Source organism: Rana temporaria, chromosome 1 (genome assembly GCF_905171775.1).
Source record: "Rana temporaria chromosome 1, aRanTem1.1, whole genome shotgun sequence".
Classification (NCBI taxonomy): domain Eukaryota; kingdom Metazoa; phylum Chordata; class Amphibia; order Anura; family Ranidae; genus Rana; species Rana temporaria.
In genome coordinates, this window is record NC_053489.1 from 235,301,122 (window position 1) to 235,323,654 (window position 22,533).

The 22,533-nt window shown below is 46.6% G+C and overlaps 1 protein-coding gene across 1 annotated transcript in view; it reads left to right on the forward strand.

Moving 5' to 3' along the window:
* SSH1 (slingshot protein phosphatase 1) overlaps nt 1–22,533 on the forward strand; it is a 136,370-nt gene that overhangs the window by 70,797 nt on the left and 43,040 nt on the right. The window contains exons 9-11 of the mRNA XM_040351888.1: nt 1,517–1,610; nt 1,694–1,822; nt 21,299–21,345. Coding sequence (XP_040207822.1) covers nt 1,517–1,610; nt 1,694–1,822; nt 21,299–21,345 — 270 coding nt within the window. The remainder of the gene's footprint in view (nt 1–1,516; nt 1,611–1,693; nt 1,823–21,298; nt 21,346–22,533) is intronic.

The following is a 22,533-nucleotide window of genomic DNA, read 5'->3' on the forward strand; positions in this document are numbered from 1 at the left end:
GCAGGGCAAAGTGAAGTTCACATGCGTTTTTGAAGGTCCTGAATTTCCGGCGGTCACCTGAAAAGTGCTCAGGAGTGGGGACTCTGGGCTCCGGAGAAGGTAATCCCACGGCAGGTGTGGCTATGGCAGGAGAACTGGCCGTAAAAGCTGAGCCAGTAGCTTGGAGTCTGCAGGAGTTATAAAGGTAGTAAGGGGGTGAAGGCGTCCTTCCAGCTGAATGTAGCCGTCTTGTAAGCTCTGGACTGCTTGCGTAAGAGCCGTCATCTGCTGACATAGGGCTTCCAACGTGGAAGCACCTCTCTCGGCCTCAGACATCTTGGCTGGTTGATACTATCACGTACCTGGTACTGCTGTGTCTGCAGAAAGTCGAGGAAAATAACCCCAATAGGTTAAAGAAAGGGGGACAAAACAAGGGCCTTAACCATTTCCTACTCTATCCAGAACGAAGAAGAAAAAATGGTTTGATTTATATATACTTTTGTGTTATGAAGAAATTACTTATTTTGCAGCATCCGATGGCACCTTTTTATTTTTTATTAAAGAAAATTTTGATTAAATAGTGATTTTTGACATGGTACTAAAATTTGAACTTCAGGCTAAACTTAAAAAAATCTTCCAGATTGCTTCATCCATGTTACACAGTGTGAATGAACAAATCTACTGCTGCAACTTTTGCATTTTGACAGCTGGCCCCATCAGCTGTCAAATTACCCAAACAGCAGCTGCATCTGATTTTTCAATTAAGGGATGTCCAGTTGGAAGCAGCTGACAGGACCACCCACTTATCGAATTTTAGCCAGTTCATCAGGAACTAGCTGAAATTCACAGTGCATGGCCAGCTTTAGTCATCAGATAACCCAAGGCATTATCTACTTTCTTCAGCCAAGTGTGGCTGTGAAGGACCCAGACCCCACCCCCCCAAATTTGCTACCCTTAGGGCCCTTTCACATGTACGGACCGTATGTCCGCATTTTCATCCGTCCATTTGCGGATGAAAACGGGACATACATGGGTCCCTATGTGATTACGGGTGTCAGCGGATGACCATCCGCTGACACCCGTAATTGTCAGCCTCCGCAAAGATCCGCATTTGCGGACGGAAGAAAACCCTATTTTTTGGATCGGATGAACACGGACATACGGTCCGTGTTCATCCGATCCCCCATAGGGGAGAGCGGGGGAAAGACAGGGCGGTCCCTGCACAGTGTGCGGGGACCGCCCTGTCAGCTGCCAGCTCAGCGGGGATTTTACAGAGGATCCCCGCTGAGCTTTTGAGGACACACGGAGCGGATCATTACTGATCCGCCCGTGTGAAAGGGCCCTTATACAATCTTCAGACCGGGATTTTGCAATCATTTTGGAACATTTCTGTGCAGTGGGACTGCATCTTCACTTCTTTTATCGAGAACACACAGGGCACAGTCATGCAGTGCATTACACTTGGCTCTTGTAGTCTCAAAGTGGAGCACACATCTTTGTCTATTTTTGCCATAACCTAGTATGTCTTCTTGTATAGGCCAAATGAAGGTGAAAGGACTGAATGGGTCCTTAAGGCTTCTTTGCGGAGTGTCATGATGAGCAAAGACTTGGAGAATGTGACTTGCAAAGAAGTAAGCGGTTTATAATCTTTCCATCAATTCTACATTCCCAAAAAATTTTAAAAATGTTTTGAGCCCTTTTGTCTTCTTCCTAGATTCGAAACGAGCTGGAAAAGAAACTGAGCTGCAATTTAAAAGAGTACAAAGAATACATAGACAATGAGATGCTGGTGATTTTGGGACAAATGGATAAAGCCTCTCTAATATTCGATTACCTTTACTTGGTATGTAAACATAATAACTACGCACCTACTTTTTTTTTAGTTCTTATTGTATTGTAAATAACTGATTCTTTAAGTAGAATTGATTATTTGTGAGAGGTGGGGACTGGTTATCAAAGTCTGTTACTATCGCCTTTTTTTAATCCTATACTCAAGACTTTATTTCCCCTGTGTACTGGCACTTGGAATATAGCCTGCACAGCTGACATTTATTGGTTCTCTTGTACTTAGTTAATTGAAATATGCTATGCTGTTTTTTTAAAGCTCCTTAACAAACTGTGGTTCTCACTAAAGGTGCACATTGATTTTCTATACATCAAACAGTCACCATACAGCCTACCCACAGGTTTTCAGTACGTACAGGATGTTATTTGTCACTGCATTACCACACGCCTAGAACCAGCTTAACTGCTTTTGAAGTCTGAAATATGAAGCACTGTCAAGAATATTTGATCAGGCAATTCAATCACGTTGCCGAGAAAAGAAGTTAAAGCATTAAGCAGTTTGAAGAAGGACCCTGTTTCAACAACTTTGCTCTTGCCATGGGGCTTGTTGGGTCTATGCTGTTTGCATGTCTGCAGACAAAATTATTTGTTTCTGTCTGCCCCTCCTGTCCTTTTTAGCCTTTTGTTCACTTACATGTTCTTTGCAAGCTTATCTGGGAACCGCTTGCCAGGGCCACCTCATATTGTATTGTGTTGGGTGTTGACCTTATCAACACGCAAAGCAAACATACTTATGACCTGAGTGCAGGCATAGGTCCTGTTATATGCTAAAATCATTACAATCGTGCATTTGGAAGGAAAAAAAAGTGCAAGCAAAGTGTATAGAGCTCTTTCTGTTAAGTATATCAAGATGTGTTAAATTTGCATATTTATGATATTATTAAAGCAGACCGCTCTTATCGCCCAAAACGTTTGTAATTCTGTCCTCTTGTTAATTCACACACCTCTGCTGTACAACACAGCCAGGATGGTGACGCCACTTTTTTAAGCTTTTGTTTTAAGGCCCAACTGTGTACATATTTGGGGCCCTTAGATCTCTTAACATTGTGTGAAATTATGCACAAAGTACTTAACATTATGATACTTTTCTATTAGTGTGCCCTCCTCCAGTGTCCATTCACTCCCCCCCCCCCCCCCCGTCACTCTCACTGCCATCTTCTGGTCTTCTACAATGGATCCTCACTGTCTTTTGGGTCAAGGTGCCATTTAAAGACCACCTTCCATTCTTCTCTGAATGGCTCCCATACCAAGTGGCCCGTGGTTACTGTGCAGAAGGACAGCTTCTTAGAACGAGACTTGGAAGACTGTGAGGTCACAGTAGTAGCAGAGACTACTAAAGTGATTCTCTGCTTCCATGGGGATCAGCCAGGTATAGAATTATTTAAAATATTTTTACGTGCATTGGTCCAAGCCAGACCAATTTTAACTATGGAAATAAAAAAATAAAACAAAAAATAGAATTCAGTGTTTAAAGTGATGGTAAAGTCTTGTTTAAAAAAAAACGCAATTTTATTCTCTAGGGTGTTAGAATAAAAAATATATATAAATGTTTGGGGGTTTTAATTAGAGGGAAGGAGATGGCAGTGAAAACACAGGGGAAGCTCCATTAGTCTTGTCATGCCAATGGCCACCACAAGAAGGCGCCAGATCACAGAAAGGAGCCGCGGCCTGCAGAAGGCCATAAAGCTGCGGCCTCAATTACCAGCCCGACGCGGTGGGGGGAGGTAAGGGCGCAGGGGGACACAGGATGGTCCTGTGTCTCCCTGCACCCCCGCTGCACCAGCCGGTAATTGAGGCCGGGGCTTCCTTCCCCAGGCACCAGGTCGCTAATTCTAGTCGCAATTGCGACCTTGCGCTCAGATTTTGTCGAGCCCTGCATTAAGATAAAAAACATTCTGCCCTTACAACTCCTTTTACTCTACCACTTTTGTGTTCATGTTCTTTCCTGTGTTGAGACAAATGTAAGCAGTAGCGGCCCGTCCATAGGGGGCACACGGATGCCACCCCCTCCAAAGCTAATCACAAAAAAAAAAGGTCCCTTTTAAGTGCACTGTGTTCAGGTGCCAGACACAGTGCACTAGGGAAGCAAGATGTCTATGCAATCACGTGATTGCAGGCAAGACTCTTCATTTGCCATTTTTTTTTGCAGAATTGTGGTACAATGCACCTCAATACCCCTTTGTTTATGTCTTTTTTTTATTGGCACCACAGTAGGACATGAACGTTGCTTTTCTTCTGAGCCACGGCATCACTTCCCGTTTCTCTGTGCCAGTGAGAAACCGTAAGTGACGCCGCAGCTTTGTGGATGGAACGCACGGCGCGAGCGGTGCATTTTTACAGAATCCGGAATTGGTAGGCGCTTAAGAAAGTAAAGTTGTTATTGCTGCATTACAATTTGTTTGCAAACAACTGCCACACCAACTGAGGAGTCTGTCCCCCTTCTGTGCTAGAGTGATGAGTCACAAGTTAGGGCTCTTTCACACGGGGCAGATGAGCAGGCAGATGACAGGTCGGTCTCAGCACACTGTGCAGGGACTGACCTGTCAGAGCGCCGCTCTCCCCTATGGGGGATCAGATGACGACGGACCGTTGTCATTCGTTGTCATCCGTTCCGATCCGCCAGACGGATGAAAAAGTAGGGTTTTCCTCCGTCACACTTTGGCAGGTCAGACTTAGGCAGAAAAAACAGCACTTCAAGTGTTAAAACACTTCTTTCAGTAGAGCACCTCCCAGGGGGCAGGTCCCATGTGCTCTGGAGGTTTTTAGGCGATTTTTTTTTTTTGCTTTTATTTTATTTTTCCTGCATTTTTTGGATCCTGGGCTCTACAATCAACTGCCGACTGGGTGAAAGGCTGGAACCTCGATCCTTGTAGTCCCCCCATGTTCGGCCATCGAGCGTGTGCCGGCCTTTAGCTATGCGCTGGGTCATCCACGACAGGGGTGGCCGGTGAGCGACATGCTCCAGGGCACACATATGACCGGTCTCTATGGCCGTGTCACAGTGTGCCGGGCCGACAGCCATGCAATAAGCGGACGTTGGTTCTGTCTGGAATGCCTCCAGCCGGTGGTCGCAGGACGGGTAAGTAGTATCCCCTTGCCTTGGCATGGTGGTTTGGCTGGCGCATTTCTGGGGAGGTCGATTGAGGGTCCGCCCTGCTTTCCTCTCTCCCTTCCTCTCCCTCCTTCCCCGTTTTGTGGGTGGTGGCCGTGAGGTGGGGGGTCCCTGGGGGCTCCGTTACCGGGGGGCTGCGCTGCTGTGGGGTGCTATTTTTCTGTCCTGTATGATGCCGTGTGTGCTGGGGGGGGGGCCTGGTGCTTTTACTGTGTTCTGCTGTGTTTGTCACTGTATTTTTAAAACACGTGTATGGCCGCCATTTTGCCGCTAACGCGCCTCTATTGACTCAGCGGCCATTTTCTTGTAGTCCGCATGCTGTTTTTCTGCATGTCGGCGGCCATCTTGGAAAAGTTTTGGCCTCTAGTGACCAGAATAACGGCGCCAAAAGCTCTCAGCACTCTTCCTGAGGGACGGCACAGCACGGGCAGCGTTCTCAGTAGCGCTACAGCCTGGTGGGGTGGTGAGTCCTCTGGGGAGTCCCCTGCTCTCTGTTGCGGCCGGGAGGGTGGCCTGTGTGTCCTGCCTTGCAGTACAAGGGCGGCATATACGGTGGGTCAGCATGGCGTTTGAACCGGAAGCTTCTACCCCAAGCATGCCAGAGTTAACCCTTTGTGCCCCTATTCCTGCGGCCTTAGTGGATGCTATGACGGCAGTCCTTGAGGCGTTTGTTGCCAGGATTGAAGCGGCGAGTGGCCAGAAGGGGGGTAAAAAGCGCCTCCTCCCTCTGCCGCCTTCTGGGGATGTCTCTGACACGGAATCGGGCCCTGCTTCTGCGTCTGGCCCTGGTTCCGTCGTGTCAGATGATGCAGGCTTAGCCCACACGAACAGTGAGGATGACTGCTTCAGGGTCAAAGCATGATAAGGAATTTGTTGGAGCTCTTATCACTGCGGTGCTGGATACTCAGAAACTTGAGGATTTGGCTGAGGCATCAGACATGCCGGCCCCTTTTGGGTTCTGCAAGCCACCCCGCACCGCGAAAGTGTTTCCTTGTGTTCCATATTTGTACAAATTGTTGTACAAGGAATGGGATCGGCCGCAGAAAGTTTTTGCTGTTCCAAAATACTTTGCGGTCCGTTACCCACTTTTTTAGGAAATCCTCCTTAAACGGGTATCTCCTCCGTCAGTGGACCCCCCTGTGTCCAGACTGAACAAGGCTACCACGTTGCCTGTTTAAGGGGCTCCCGCTTTTAAGAACCCTGCAGATAGGAGAACTGAGGCTGTGGCCCGCTCCATGTTCACAGTGGTGGGGTCGGCGGTGAGACCGGTTTTGGCCGGGGCTCTGGTGTCGCAGACAGAACGGGCAAAGTCCTTGCTGCAGGAGCTGGAGGCACAGAATGTCTCTGAGACCTGTGTGGACCTGGCCGACCAGTTGGTGCAGGGCCAAAAATTTGTCTGTGAGTCGGACCTTGATACGCTCCCCTTGCTCTCCAGGGCCTCCGCGGTGGTACTACGCGGCCTCATGTGGCTGAAGTGTTGGTCTGCGGACCAGTCTTCAAAAAAGACCTTGGTGGACTTACCCTTTAAGGGTGAAGGGCTTTTTGGGGCGTCCCTGGATGACATCATAAAGGATGCCACAGGCGGTAAGAGCACTCTGCTCCCGCAATCTGGTAAGGAGCCTCACCGGAAGCAAGGGCCCTCCTTTACTACCCCCAAGCGTTTTTTTTCGCCCCCGCCAAGTGCGGCAGGAAAGCGTTTTCAGGGTGCTAAGGCGCCCGCTGAAGGACAAAAGCTCCCCTGGTACCGCAAGCCCAACAAGCCTGTCTCTGCATGAAGGTCTGCCCCAGCCCGCATCTCGGGTGGGGGGCCGACTTCGCGAATTTGCGGTTCGGTGGAGGTCTCTTCTTTCCGACCGTTGGGTTTGCAAAGTAGTTTCCTCGGGGTACAAGTAGACCCAGAGACCACTTGGAGAGACACAACTTGATCGCTCGGAGCTCCAGTACATTGAATGGTAGGCGGGACTCCTGAGTCCAGCGCCCCTGGGCTGACTGGACACCCCAGACACCCCCCCCAGCCGGAGAGGCTGGCATCCATCGTGACCACTGTCCAATGGCACGACTTTCCGGTCCGAAGTACCGGAGATGTCAGCTACCACAATAGGGATGACTTGACCAGTCGACTCACCCGAATCTGGTAATCCAGAGACGAAGGAAGCTTGTCCCAACGTGACAGCATCTCTTTTTGCAACACTCGAGTGTGAAATTGGGCATACGGCACTGCCTTGAAAGAGGCCACCATCAGACCCAGCACTCTCATGCAAAAGCGAAGTGACGCCCATTTCTGGCTCGTCAACCGCTGCACCACAGACTACAGTGTCCACCAAACAGATTTTTTCCCTCCAACCTCAGGCTTCCTCCGGATCGCCGGAAGGATCTTATTGGGGGCTGTCCAGGAACTGCTGGTCAGGGGAGTGGTTGTACCGGTTCCCTCAACGGAATGGTTTCAGGAGTTTTACTCCAATCTGTTTGTAGTCCCCAAGAAGGAAGGGGTCCGTCCAATCATCGACCTCAAGGCCCTCAATTGCTTTGTCAAAGTACAAAAATTCAGGATGGAGTCGATTCGCTTAGTAGTAGCAGCGCTCCATCCGGGGGATTTTCTAGCATCCTTGGATATCGAGGACTCGTACTTGTATATTCCCATATGCGCAAAACACCAGAGATTTCTGCGTTTTGCGGTCGGAGAGGACCACTTTCAATTTGTGGCCCTCCCGTTCGGTCGGGCGTCGGCACCATGGGTTTTCACCAAGGTGCTCGCTCCTATCCTGGCCCTGCTGAGGCAGCGTGGGATCGCAATCGTGGGATACCTGGACGACCTTCTTCTGAGGGCTTCTTCAAGCTCAGAATTAGAAGAGGACGTGTATCACCTGTCAGCCCCCCCCCCCCCCCGAGAATTCGGTTGGCTATTGAATACCCAGAAGTCAGTACTGGTACTGTCTCAGTGGCTGGAATACCTGGGGTTAGTCCTGGATTCCTCAGAGGCGAGAGTTTTCCTCCCAACGGAAAAACTACAGACACTGCAGTCTGCGGTGCAGCAGTTGACGACCCAGAAATGGGCGTCGCTTCGCTTGTGCATGAGAGTTCTGGGTCTGATGATGGCCTCTTTCGAGGCAGTGCCGTATGCCCAATTTCACACTCGTGTGTTACAAAAAGAGATTCTGTCACGTTGGGACAAGCTTCCTTCGTCTCTGGATTACCAGATTCGGGTAAGTCGACTGGTCAAGTAATCCCTAGTGTGGTGGCTGACATCTCCGGTACTTCGGACCGGAAAGTAGTTTCTGCCGTGCCATTGGACAGTGGTCACGACAGATGCCAGCCTCTCCGGCTGGGGGGGTGTCTGGGGTGTCCAGTCACCCCAGGGGCGCTGCACTCAGGAGGAGTCCCGCCTACCAATCAATGTACTGGAGCTCCGAGCAATCAAGTTGTGTCTCTCCAAGTGGTCTCTGGGTCTACAGGACCGACCGGTCAGGATCCAGTCCGACAACGCCACGGCCGTGGCGTACGTCAATCATCAGGGGGGCACACGGAGCTCGGCTGCAGCGACGGAAGTCGCACACATCCTCCAGTGGGCCGAAAGGTACGTTCCAGCTCTGTCTGCCGTGTACATTCCGGGGGTGCTAAACTGGCAAGCCGACTACCTAAGTCTCCAAACGCTAGACAAGGGAGAATGGTCGATACACCCGGAGGCATTTCAGAGCCTGTGTCAAAAATGGGGCACTCCAGACGTGGACCTTCTGGCGTCCCGTCTCAATCGGAAGGTGTCACGGTTCGTGGCCAGGTCAAGGGATCCATGGGCGGACGCGTCAGACACGTTGGTGGCACCATGGGGTCACTATCGCCTCATCTACGCCTTCCCTCCTCTGAAGCTTCTTCCTCGCCTGCTGTGCAGAGTGGAAGCCGAGGGGATACCAACAATCCTGGTCGCTCCGGATTGGCCGCGCCGTCCCTGGTATGCGGACATGGTGCGTCTGTTGGCAGACGTCCCCTTGTGTCTACCCCTGAGAGAAGATCTTCTGTCACAGGGTCTGATCTTTCACCCTGCTTTACAGTCTCTGGCTTTAACGGCATGGCTGTTGAGAGCCAGGTGCTGAAGGATCGAGGCCTGTCGGGCTCGGTGGTCTCTACCATGCTGCGAGCACGGAAGTCTACTTCACGAAAGATTTACCATCGTACGTGGAAGGCCTACATCTCTATGTGTGAGGAGATGAAATGGCACCCCCGTACATACGTGATGTCCCGGATTCTGCTGTTACAGCGTGGAGTGGATCAGGCTCTCGCCTTAAGTACGGTTAAGAGTCAGATTTCGGCTCTAGCTGTCTACTTATAGCGAACCTTGGCGGCGCACTCCCTGGTGCATATGTTTGTGCAGGGGGTTCGGCATGTGGCCCCTCCTGTGCGTCCTCCACTGCCTCCCTGGGACTTGAATTTAGTCCTTTCGGTGCTTCAAGAGGCTCCGTTTGAAGACATTCGGAAGATTCCCTTGTTGACTCTGGTGGCAATTACCTCGGTCAGACGGGTATCAGAACTGGCAGCCTTGTCTTGCAAGGCTCCTTACTTGGTCATCCATAAGGACAAGGTGGTACTGCGGCCGCAGCCGTCATTCCTTCCAAAGGTTGTTTTGGCTTTTCACATTAATGAGGACATTGTTTTGCCATCTTTATGTCCTCGGCCGAAAAACCCGAAGGAGGCCACTTTGCATTCCTTGGACGTGGTTCGGGCCCTACGGGTGTACTTGTCTGCTACGGCTCCGTTTCGGAAGTCGGACTCACTGTTCGTGACGGTAACTGGTCCTAAGAAAGGTCTGGCGGTCTCGTCGGCCACCATTTCTAGGTGGATCAGACAGGTCGTGCTCCAGGGCTTATGCCCTAAAGGGGCGGGCGCCTCCCTTTCAGGTTACGGCGCATTCGACCAGGGTGATTGGTGCCTCCTTGGGCTTTCTGCCATCAAGCGTCTGTGTTAGAGGTGTGTAAGGCAGCGACCTGGTCGTCAATCCACACCTTCTCAAGATTTTACAAGGTGGACGTGAGTGCATCTTCGGATGCCTCCTTTGGCCGCAAGGTTTTACAGGCGGCAGTTTAAGGTTGAAGTTCCTCCATTGAGGAACTCTGGTTTGTTTGGGGTGAAGCTTGGTTTGCTGTGTTTTTTTTCCCCACCCCTCGAAATTTTTTGACACTGCTTGGGGACGTCCCTAAGATCAATGCTGCTGTGTCCGTCCATGAACGGAAGAGAAAATAGGATTTTTGTACTCACCGTAAAAACCATTTCTCTGAGTTCATGGACGGACACAGCACCCACCCCTCCTTTGTTTGTACTGCTTGTTTACGAACTGGGGCTGCGTGTGCAGAGAGTGGGATGTACCCAGGGGACCCGCCCCCTGGGAGGTGCTGTACTTAAGTGTTTTAACACTTGAAGTGTTGTTTTTTTTTTTTCTGCCCAAGTCTCTCCTGAAAGGAAGGATATATAACCCTAAGGTCAATGCTGCTGTGTCCGTCCATGAACTCAGAGAAATCGATTTTACGGTGAGTACAAAAATACTATTTTTTTCCCCCACAAATAGAGCTTTCTTTTGGTATTTGCTCATTGCTGCGTTTTTTATTTTTTGCTCTATAAACAAAAAAAGCGACAATTTAAGAAAAAAAAATAGTTTTTTACTTTTTGCTATAATCCCCCCCCCCCCCCCATGTTAAAAATAAAAAAAAAATCTTCATCAGTTTAAGGCCAATATGTATTTTTCTACATATTTTTGGTAAAAAAAAAAATTCCAATAAGCATGTATTGCTTGGTTTGCATAAAAGTTATAGGCCCTGATTCACAAAGCACTTGCGCCGACGTATCTCCAGATATGGCGATACGTATCTGTTTGGCGCTCAGCCCATCATTTGCATGGGGTCACGCCTCATTAGCATGGCTCACGCCCATTTCCACTTACGCCGACTTGCGCCTTGGAAACCCAGCGCAGTTTTGGGAGTATTGACTTTGTGAATTCAATGCTTGCCTCTCTGCGCTGCGTCGGCGTAGCGTACAGGAGATACGCTACAGCGGCATAAATGTGCGCCAGTGTCTGTGTATCCGGGCCATAGAGTCTATAAAATAGGGCATAGATCTATGGCATTTTAATTACTTTTTTTTTTTTTTTACTAGTAATGACCGCGATCTGTAATATTTTTCAATACATTTTTTTTTATTTTTTTTTCACGATTTCGGTGGACAGCTCAAACACTTTTGACACATTTTTGGGACCATTGACATTTATAAAGCGATCATAGCTATAAAAATGCACTGATTACTGTGTAAATGTCACTGGCAGGGAAGGGGTTTAAACTAACGGCCGATCAAGGGGTTAAATGTGTTTACTTGGTGTGTTTCCAAGACCTCTTTCACACTGGAGGTATTTTTCAGGCGCTTTAGCGGAAAAAAAAAAGCGCCTAAAAAAAAAAAAAGCCTCCCCTGCAAACCCAGTGTGAAAGCCCGAATGCTTTTATGCTGGGGCGATGCGCTGACAGGACATCAAAAAAAGTCCTGCAAGCAGCTTCTTTGAGGCGCTTTAGGAGGCCAGTGTATACAGAAGGTTTTTCACCTTAAAGCATTCGCATAAAGGCTTTAGGACAGGTGTCTCAAACTGGCGGCCCTCCTGCTGTTGCACAACTACGAGTCCCATGAGGCATTGCAAGGCTGACAGTTACAAGCATGAGTCCCACAGGCAGAGGCATGATGGGTCTTGTAGTTTTGCAACAGCTGGAGGGCCACCAGTTTGAGACCCCTGCTTTAGAACCACTCTTTATGACGTGAAAGTACCGTAATTATTTTTCTTTGAGTTTAGTTTTTTCCCCAAATATGTTCAAAAACTGTAATAATTTGTCAACGTGTATGTGAATCCTAACAGTGAACTTTTCTTATTTACTCCCTTTTTGGTCTGCTAAATATACAATTAAAATTGTTTTGGGATCTTGGTTTGAGAAGTACAAAAAAAACTGTTGCTTTTGCCTTAAACCCTGTGAGCTAATAACTTCCTGTACTCTCTGCCTATGCACAAGGTGAGAAGAAGCCCTTTGTTCTTGGAATGCATCAGAAATCAGAGACCGGGCTTGACTGCACATGCTTTAGAATTTGGAGCCAAAATTATATTGGAAGGAATTTACTAAAACTGTAGCAGACAGAATCTGAAGCAGCTGTGCATAGTAGCCAATCTGCTTTCATCTTCAGCCTGTTCAGTTAAGCTTTTAAATCGATAGAAGCTGATTGGTTGCCGTGCACAGCTGTTCCAGGTTCTGGCTGCTCCAGTCTTAGTAAATCTCCCTCACTGTGTTGTCATGACAAAGAGAGGAAGGTAGGAGCACATTATATTGTTGTCACATCAACATCTCTATTTCTGTACGCGCAGTGTTTAAAGGAACTAAACATGGGAAAATCTGCTAGTATTGCAGAGATGTATGAAACGTGTGTGTGTGTGTGTGTGTGTGTGTGTGTTTTGTCCTGACATATGCTTTTGGCATCCATGCAGAGCTCTATGGAATACTAGTAATAAAGGACCAGTAATGAGGTTTAACTGATGCTTAGACCAAGATACAGTCAGAATGTTTGCTAAGGTCTCCTCTAGAAGTAAATGCCTTTGCACAAATTAATGCTCCATTTGGGAGTGGATACAGTAAGGGTTAATATAGCATGTAAAGTCTCAAGAGACATAGTGGAGGTCTATCCATATGTCTGTTAGATCATTTTGGAGTAGTTCATGTAAGGCCTTAATATCTAAAGAGGATTGAGTTGCCCCCCAAAAAAATTGCTGATCAGGTCAGTTTAAAAAACAAAAAAAAAAAAGTGTGTGTGTGTGTGTTCAAAATGGTATTCGGAACATACAATCAGAATACATTTCTGTTTAACCACTTCAATACTGGGCACTTTCGCCCCTTTCCTTCCCAGGACAATTTTCAGCTTTCAGCGCTCTTGCACTTTCAATGACAATTGGGCGTTTTTTTGTTTGTTTGTTTTTTTTTTGCAAGATAAGCGGAAAAAATTGCTTTAAATTTTGAAAAAAAAATATTTTCTATTTTAAAAGAAATCCAATAAAATCTAATTTTGTCGTCATAAGTTTCAGCCAAAATGTATTCTGTTACATGTCTTTGGTAAAAAAAAAAATGTTAAGTGTAAAATAATTGGTTTGTGTGATCACGGACATGTACGCAGATGATCATGTGTAGATGTGTGCAGATGATCATTGGGACATATGATTTTACTGTTGCATATGTGGGGGACAGGTGTGTGGTGAATGTTTTGGGGACATTGTGTGTTTACATTGTGTGGGGACACTGGGCCGGTTATCGGTGTGTACAAAGCTGTAAAAAACGGCTCATATTAACCGATTATCAGCCGGCTGCAGCGATCCTCTCCTCAATGACAACTTCCGTGTGAGGAGAGCTGATCGCCTAGCAACCGGCTCTCTATATACATCACATGACGGCTGTGTTTGGACACAGCCATCATGTGATCAGAAAAGCCAATCACAGAGTCCTCCTGCCGATCGTGGATGCGCCATGTCCAGGTGACCCCTTCCTTCTGAGGGACATTACTGAAAGTCCACTCAGGAGGGAGCACCCACCCGGACTTATATGTGCAGTAGGAGGTGGTTAAAGCAGAACTAAACCCTTCTATCTTTTACAGCTAAGGGAGCTGCCATCTTAGCCTCTGATCTGCAGTTGCCATGGTGCTGCATATGTGATCAGTTATGACACCAGCCATTTGATGGCTTGACAGTTCAATTGACAGCACATGCAACTGTTAAAGTTATCGTTCATGGCTTGCCTTTAACCACTTAACGCCCGCCACACGACTATTTACGTCCACAGAATGGCACGTACAGGCAGATGGGCGTATATATACGTCCCTGCCTTCTAGCGGGTCGGGGGTCTGATCGGGACCCCCTCCGCGACAGGCGGCTTACCTCCGGGAGCGATCCGACTCGAGGGGACGGCTGTTCGTTTCTGTCCGCCCCCTCGTGATCGCTTCCAGCCAATCCTGTGAGCCGCCGCCGTGTCACTTCCTCTGCCTGTAAAATGTAAACATAGGCAGAGGAAGTGATGCAGCTCTCATCTCGGCGGTATTTTCAAACCGCCGAGATGAGAGAAGAGTCACAGTAAGTCGCACCTAACACTACACTGACACCAGTACACATAGGCACATTTAACCCTTTCCGATCACCCCCACCCCCCTGTCACACTGTCACTGAATGCAGTGATCATATATGTACTGATCACTGCATTTAGTGTCAGTGTGACAGTTAGTGTGACAGCCAGTTAGTGTTAGGTCCAGGGTAGCCCGTACCCCCCCCCCCTAATAAAGTTTTAACCCCTTGATCACCGCCCTAGTTAACCCTTTCACTCCCTATTTCCAGTGTCACTAAGCGATCATTTTTCTGATCGCTGTATTAGTGTCACTGTTGCCGCTAGGAAAAAAGGTGAAAAAAAAATTCACCTTAATGCAATCTATGCATTAAGGTGACAAAACATCTGCTGCTGCTGCCCCCCCCCCCCCAAGCCCCCGTAGTACTTACCTGACCCCTCGAAAGTCCTGCACGGTCACGATATCCTCTTCGCCGCTCAGCCTGGCTGCTGATTGGCTAGAGCGGATGGATTGAGAGCAGCGCAGCCATTGGCTGGTGCTGCTGTCAATCACATCCAGTGACGCGGCGCGCCGAGGGGCAAGGGCGAGTGATACAGTGAGCGGCTTTGGCGGCTCGCTGTTTCACGGGAGCGCGCCCGCAATTAGTGACCACCATGCGAGCTCTCGCATGACTGTGGTGACTAATTGCGGGGAGGAAATTTTTAGTAAAAAAAAAAAAAATCGCAATAAGCGACTGGTTTGCGCAAAAGTTATAGCGCCTACAAAATAAGGGACAGAATTATTATTATTTTTTATTTTTTTTTACTAGTAAGTAGTAATGGCGGCAATCTGCGATTTTTATTGCGACTGCGACATTATGGCGGACACGTCGGACACATTTTTGGCACCATTCACATTTATACTGCAATCGGTGCTATAAATATGCACTAATTACTGTATAAATGTGACTGGCAGGGAAGGGGTTAACACTAGGGGGTGAGGAAGAGGTTAAATGTGTATACTGCTTAGTGTTCTAACGGTGGGGGAAGGAGGGTGACTGGGGGAGGTGACCGATCTGTGTCTCTATGTACAAGAGACACAGATCGGTCTCCTCTCTCCCTGACAGCACCGCTGTCTGTGAGAGCCGGCAATAAGAAATGATCTCATATGTAAACGTATGAGATCATCTCTCATTGGCCGCACAGATCGCCTAGCAAACGGCCACTCCGATTGGCCGTTCACGCGATCTGTGATTGGCTGTGTCCAAGGGACACGGCCAGCACAGAAGTTCCCCGATGCACGCTCAGCAAACGCGGAAAGGGGCGGACGTCAAATGACGGCGCCCCAGAGAAGTAGAACCACCCTGCGGCCGTAAATAGTCGTACGGCCGTCGGGAAGTGGTTAAAGGAACCTATTTTAGAAAATAAAAAAAACGAACCTTTACAACCCCATTAATACTTTCATTACCTGTACATCTCAAAATGTGGTCCATGCGGTCTTTCAATGTGTAGGCCGCACAATAAGAGCCATTAATGTGAGAATTAAAAAACGTGGCTAATATAAAGAAGGGATTTCCTAAGCACAGCGCCATTGTATTGATTGCCATAACAAAAATCCAGTGGGCACTACTTGCAATTGATTTACACCACATTGGCGAGGAAGTATAGCCAAGAGAAATCTCACGGATTGAGACCCACTGGATTTATGATCTTAAATGTTACACCCCTTTTGGCTTAAATGTTGATTGGGATTTAAATAGTTTTATTAACAATAGTTTTATCATTTAGTCACTTTAGTATACATTATATATTTTGGCCACTAGAGGGTTGAGTCCCATTAGGAGGTTATTTTTGTTTTATTTTGGTTTATTATATCTTTTTTATGTCATGTTTTAATAATAATTTGTGCTTTAGGGAGCCTCCAGGAATGTTATATTGCCTCCTTTATAGCTATTTTTATATGCCATTTTTCACGTGGTATTTTCATATTACCTTGTATTTTGCTATGTATAGGTATTGCCCAAGAGAAATTATGCGATTTATGTGGAGTGTTCCAATCAATCATTTGGGCTGGCACGCCTGACGGGAGGCTCCTTCTCCGGTTTCAGTGTCATTTGCCAACGTTGGGGATGGCCAGAGGTCAACCTATTGGCATCCATCCAGGTTCAACAACAAGCTACAGCAGTTTGTGTCCTGAACAAGAGATCCTCTGACAATCGGAGCAGATGCTTTCTTTTGTTTATGCTTTCCCTCCAATCGCTCCCCTTCCACCTTTGTTGCGCAGAGTTTGAAAAGAGTGGGTTCCAGTCATTCTGGTGGCACCAGCCCAGAAGGCCCTGGTTCCCAGAGATTGTGAGACTGACAATAGATGGCCATGGCCGCTTCCACGGCTCCCCGATCTACTGTCTCAAGGCCTTTTATTTCATTCCAATTTACCGTCTCTAAATTTGACGGCAGGGCTATTGAAGCCAGGGTGTTAAAGGACCGTGGCATCTAGAAAGCAGTGGTGTCTACCCTAGTGAATGCTAGAAAAGCTGTCATTATGAAGATCCATCATAAGGTCTGGAAGACTTATATTGGCTTGGTGTACGTTAGGGGTGCAACGGATCAAAAAACTCACGGATCGGATCGATCCTCGGATCAGGAGTCACGGATCGGATCATTTTCGGATCAGCGCAAAAAAAAAAAAAAAAGGGTGTTTTCATTGGTCCAAAAAAAAAAATGTGTATATATGTATATGTGTGTGTATATGTATATATATATATATATATATATATATATATATATATATATATATATATATATATATATATATATATACACATACACATACATTTCAGGGGTGGATTAAAGAGGAAGCAGGTGAGGCTGTTTGGGACTTGTTAAAAGTACAATCTTGATGTTTTTACATATATATATATATATATATATATATATATATATATATATATTTTTATTTTTTTTTTTTCTGTAAAAACATCAAGATTGTACTTTTAACAAGTCCCAAACAGCCTCACCTGCTTCCTCTTTAATCCACCCCTGAAATGTGCTCTTTCCCCCCCCCCCCCTCCTCTCACACCAGTGCTTCTCTGCTAATATTCCCTCTCCATGTCGGCTTGCCAAAGCCCAGTGCACAGCGTGACACGCCTCCCCGGGGAGGCGTGTCACGCTGGGCTCTGGCAGCAGACTGGCCGCCGCTCCGGAGCTGGGCCGAAGCCGGGGACTTTCCTAGGCCTAGGCTCCGGAGCGCTCCGCGGATCGCGGGGTGTGCCGATCCGAACGGGGTGGCCCGTTCGGATCACGGATCGGTGACGATCCGTTGCACCCCTAGTGTACGTCAGTGTTCCCCAACCCCCGGTCCGCGGCCCACTGCCGGGCCGTGGGCTATTTGCAGCTGGGCCGCGAAGGCTGCACTGTGTTTGGTGTGGCGGCGGGCAAACAGAGAGATGACATCTCACCGCCCGCCTGGATCACGGCACTTCCACCAACACAGCGGTGCTGCTACACTGCAGCGAGGTGCGGGAGCAGAGAGATGAGATCATCTCTCGCCGCCCGCCCGGAACACGGCACTTCCGCCCACACAGCGGGGCTGCAATACCGCCCAGAAGGAAAATCAATGGTCTGCACTGGGGGTCTGTACAGAGGAGGTGGCCTGTACCGAGGAGATGGTCTGCACTGGGGGTCTGTACTAAGGAGATGGTCTGCACTGGGGGTCTGTACTGAGGAGATGGTCTGCACTGGGGGTCTGTACTGAGGAGATGGTCTGCACCGAGGAGGTAGTTAGTTCTGGTGACTTGTACTGAAGAGGTGGTCTGTACTAAAAAGATGGCCTGTATTGAGGAGAGGAGGTGGTCTGTACTGGGGGTTTGTTGTGAGGAGGTGGTGTGTACTGACCCCTGCACTCTGTATTATGCACCCCTGCACTTTGTGCCCCACGCACTCCAGACCCCTTCACTCTGTGCAGTATCCTGAGCCCTGAAGCAAATACGTTATGCACTCTCCTGAACAGGTGTCACACGAAAAAGGCAAGTGACAAACTGCATCTGGTGGCAGATTCTGCATTATGGTGAGTTTGAACTATTTCATTTTACATTACAATGCAATGACAGAAACAATGCACTTCAATCATCCCAACACCATATCAGCCATTGTTCTGTGATGATTGAAGCGCTAACACCAGCCATTTCCTCGACAAATTGCCCGCGAAAAGCTACATAATAACCCAACCCCCCGGGCCTTGGCCCGATTCTATGCCACAACACCGGTCCTCGGTGCCAAAAAGGTTGGGGACCACTGGTGTACGTGACTGGGAGAATTCTTTCTTTTCTACAGTCAGCTGTAAAAAACAAATTGGCTTTCAGTACAATCGGGGGTCAAGTTTCGGCCCTATCCGTATTCTTCCAAAGGCCTTTAGCCTCCCATTCACTGGTCCAATCTTTTTATGCAGGGGGCATTAGACTTGCTGCCACGCAAGCTCGCCTTTCTGATGGCTATCACCTCGGCTAGAAGGGTGTCGGAGTTGGCGGCCCTTTCATGCAGGGAACCTTACTTGATCCTCCACCACGACGGAGTCGTGTTACGACCTGTTCCATCCTTTTTGCCAAAAGGGGTTCCAGCCTTTCATTTAATCAGGACATTTTTCCTTCTTTTTTCTCTCAGCCTCGTTCGGCATTCCTTGGACGTTGTTCGGGCAGTCAAGATTTATTTGTCTAGATCTGTAGATATCCGAGGATCAGACTACTTTTTTTGTTTTACCAAAAGAACCCAAGAAGGGGCAGGCAGCCTCCAAAGCCTCCATTGCCAATTGGGTACGTCAATTTGCCATTCAGGCCTATGGTCTGATGGCAGTGTGTCTCCCTCCCCTCAAGGCTACTGCTGTGGGACATCCCAGCAGGTAATGAATATTGGCCTAACTCTGTGTCTCATGATGTATGAAAAAGTAAATAGGATTTTTTTCGTCATACTTACCTGTAAAATCCTTTTCTTTGAGTACATCGTGTCACACAGAGGTCCCTCCCCTCTTTTTGAGGATTCAGTGCTTGCTACAAAACTGAAGTACTTCCTGTATGGGAGGGGTTATTTAGGGGATCACTTCCTGTCTAAAGACCTTTCGGTCTACCAGTGTCCATTCACCTGCAGATGAAATATAACCCAGCAGGTAATGAATATTAGCCTGACTCTGTGTCCCATGATGTACTAAAAGAAAAGGATTTTACAGGCAAGTATGACGAAAAAATCCTATTATTGTTGCCAATAAAATGAATTTGCTTGAAAAAATGTGCCGCACATAAATTAATTCATAATAACAATTCAGAAGTTCCGCCAAATAGCATATGCATAGACGCGGTGAAGAAGCTTTTTTTTTTTCACTCGCTAGAGCAATTCCAGATATTACCTGCTCAAGTGCACTATATGCATATATTACAACATAAACAAAAAGTGACTTGTGTTTAAAGGTTCATGAAAAAAGAGAAAAGAGGGAAAAAGTCCCAATTGCTGGTAAATAGAATGGGTGCCTGTTTAGATCTTCTTGATAAAATTCAGCAGTAAGTGATATAATTTTTACTTCTGTAAGTGTGACACCGCAAGTGCTTAATGGCAGTTTAACACACTAAAGGGATTGTAAAGGCAGAAGGTTTTTATCCTAAGGCATTCTATGTTTTTAGATAAAAACAAGCCTTCTGTTTTGCATGGTCAACTATGCCAACCACCAGCCTCTTGTGCTTCTGTCTGTAGAGCAGTGATACTGCTCCAATGAGCCTAGCCAGTTGGCTGAAGGCTCTGGACTAATTTAGACTTGCAGCTTGTCCATGTAAAAAAGGATGTGACATAGGAAGTGCTGCAGAACCCTACGCCCAGCAGACTGAATTTGAAACATTGTTGACCAGCAGTGAATCATGTCACTGTCTATGAAATCAATAATAATCCAGCATTGTGGCAAGATACAGAAGAAATTGTGTGTGGATTTCAGTGTACATGCAAACCATACAGGTGGGGTGCAAAAAGAGATCAAGCCTGATGCCGCGTACACACGATCATTTTTCGGGTTGTAAAAAACAAAAAGTTTTTCAGGCTCTAGAAAAAAAGTTTTTTTCAACTTGATCATTAAAACGACGTTGCCTACACACGATCGTGAAAAAAATAAATGCTCTAGCGAAGCGCGGTGACGTACAACACGTACGACGGCACTATAAAGGGGAAGTTCCATTCGGATGACGCCAGCCTTTGGGCTGCTTTAGCTGATTTCATGTTAGTAAAAGACAATTTGCGCTTTTCTGTCTGTTTCAGCGTGATGAATGTGCTTACTCCATTACGAACGGTAGTTTTACCAGAACGAGCGCTTGCTTCTGAGCATGTGCAGATTTTTCACGTCGTTAAAGCCCACACACAACCATTTTTTACAACCCGAAAAACATCAACGTTTAAAACGTTGTGAAAAAATAGAGCATGTTCGAATTTTTTTTTGGACATTTTTCAGAACCCGAAAAATGCTCTGAAGCCCACACACGATCATGATGTTAAAAAAAAAAAAAAAAAGTCATTTTTTACAACCCGAAAAATGATCGCGTGTACACGGCATAAGGATGAGCTGTAGAGCATCTTTTATAATAGTCGCCTTAAATAAATCGGGGATCAGACCTGAACTATATTTAGTTTGTCATCTTTTTTTTTTTTTTTTTGTTTAATATATTTTTTATTGATAGAAATAGACAGTACAATAAAAGAAAATCAACTCTCCAAAGAGGCATCAATACAGAGTAATAAATTGGAAAGTACAACAAATGATGCATCCTAGAGAACACAAGCGTTTCAATTTGTCTATAAATGAAGAAAAAGAAAAGAGACAAGAGGGTAGGAAAAAGATGGAGAAAAAGAGATTAGAGGGATGTGGGATGGGTAGGCAGGGAAGGGTAGGGAAGGGGGGGGGGGGGGGGGGGAGAGCTGGGACACATGGCAGTCGTATCGAGCATATCACTAAACGGACTTATTTAGTAAGATATCAAGAATAATGGGGAATCATGTCAGGGAGTGGGAGAAAGGAGAAAGGGTCACAATTTGGTGAAAAACAGCCTCATGTGGTTTCAGACCTGTAAGGGGTAGTTTGTCATCTTTATTCAGTACTATCTAAATGGACTTTTGGTGCTCACAGCCACAGCAGAGGAATTTTTATATATGTTGTGTAGCCTTGCCTTCTTCATTCAGGCCTGTATAGAGAAATATTTACTGAATTTAGCAATATTTTATTTGCAATGTTTTTTTTAAATATTTTTAGGGATCTGAATGGAACGCATCAAACCTAGAGGAACTCAACAAGGCAGGGTAAGTTTCTTACTTTCCTAGACTGTTCACTTACTATAGTGCCTGCGTTTTTGCTGTGTGAAGCAATTGTGAAGTGAGAACTCCAGATATATTTATAGAACTGCAGTAATATCATTTATGTCAGTACCCACTGCATGATCCATTATATCACTAGTTCACCAAAAAATTATTGTTCGGTATAAAATAGATGCTGATGAGATTAGTAAATAGGTCTTGGCACAAAACAAAAGTGCTTTTTTTATTTTTATTTTTATTTTTTATTGTATTTACATTTTTTGTAGAGCTGAAATTGTTACCTGCTGTTGTAAGCCAGTCATTTATCTCACATTGCCCTGTCATCTTCTAGGTGCCCATTCACATGTATATTCTCTGCAAAGAGGGCTTGTTTATTGACCAGATTTTCCCTCCTAATAGTTATCTGCTCAGACATTGTAAGGGCCACAATGGCGTAGACAAGTTTTGATTTTGGTAGAGGACCTGTACGTTTTTCTCAAAGGGAGGGCAGGCAGCATTGAATGAGGCAGAATGTAGAGTAGGGTTTAATTCGTTTTAGGGCACAGTTTATAAGTTATGACAGTGTTAAAGCATTACTAAACCAACAACAGTAAAATCGGTCTGTATATGCAGTAAAGCATGTTGCTTATACTCGCTGTGGAATCTAAGGGGTTAATCCTCTGCATTCTGTAAAAAGGCTGTTTGATCCTGTCTTCTCTGTTCCTTCCCTTCTTCCACAGTCCCCAAACCATCTCCTGATAGAACTAGGGGGCAAGCTTCACATGTTCCGTTTGGTGTGTATTGGTAGTTTTTTTTTTTTCCTTGGGAGGGTAATTGTGATCAGCACAGGGCTAATTAGCACTGTCCAGACAGAGGGACAGTCTGAGGAGAATGAAAACTCCTTCCTTCAAGCTTTAACCAGACACTGATGGAAGTCACAAGATTGCTATCGGCTGATGGGGGGGAGGGGTATTTTGCAGTATAGGGTTTAAGTATTAACAACAATTTTTAGAACATAGGTCGCTTAAAGAGAAGCTCCAGGCTCCTGAAAAAGTTCTGTAGCTGCTGACTTTTAATATTAGGACACTTATCTGTCCAAGGATCCAGCAGTGTCTTTACCTGAGCCACATTTTCAGTCGGCTATTGAGTGCTGCCGCCACCCTCTCCAATAAGGGAAAACGTCAGTAAAGCCTA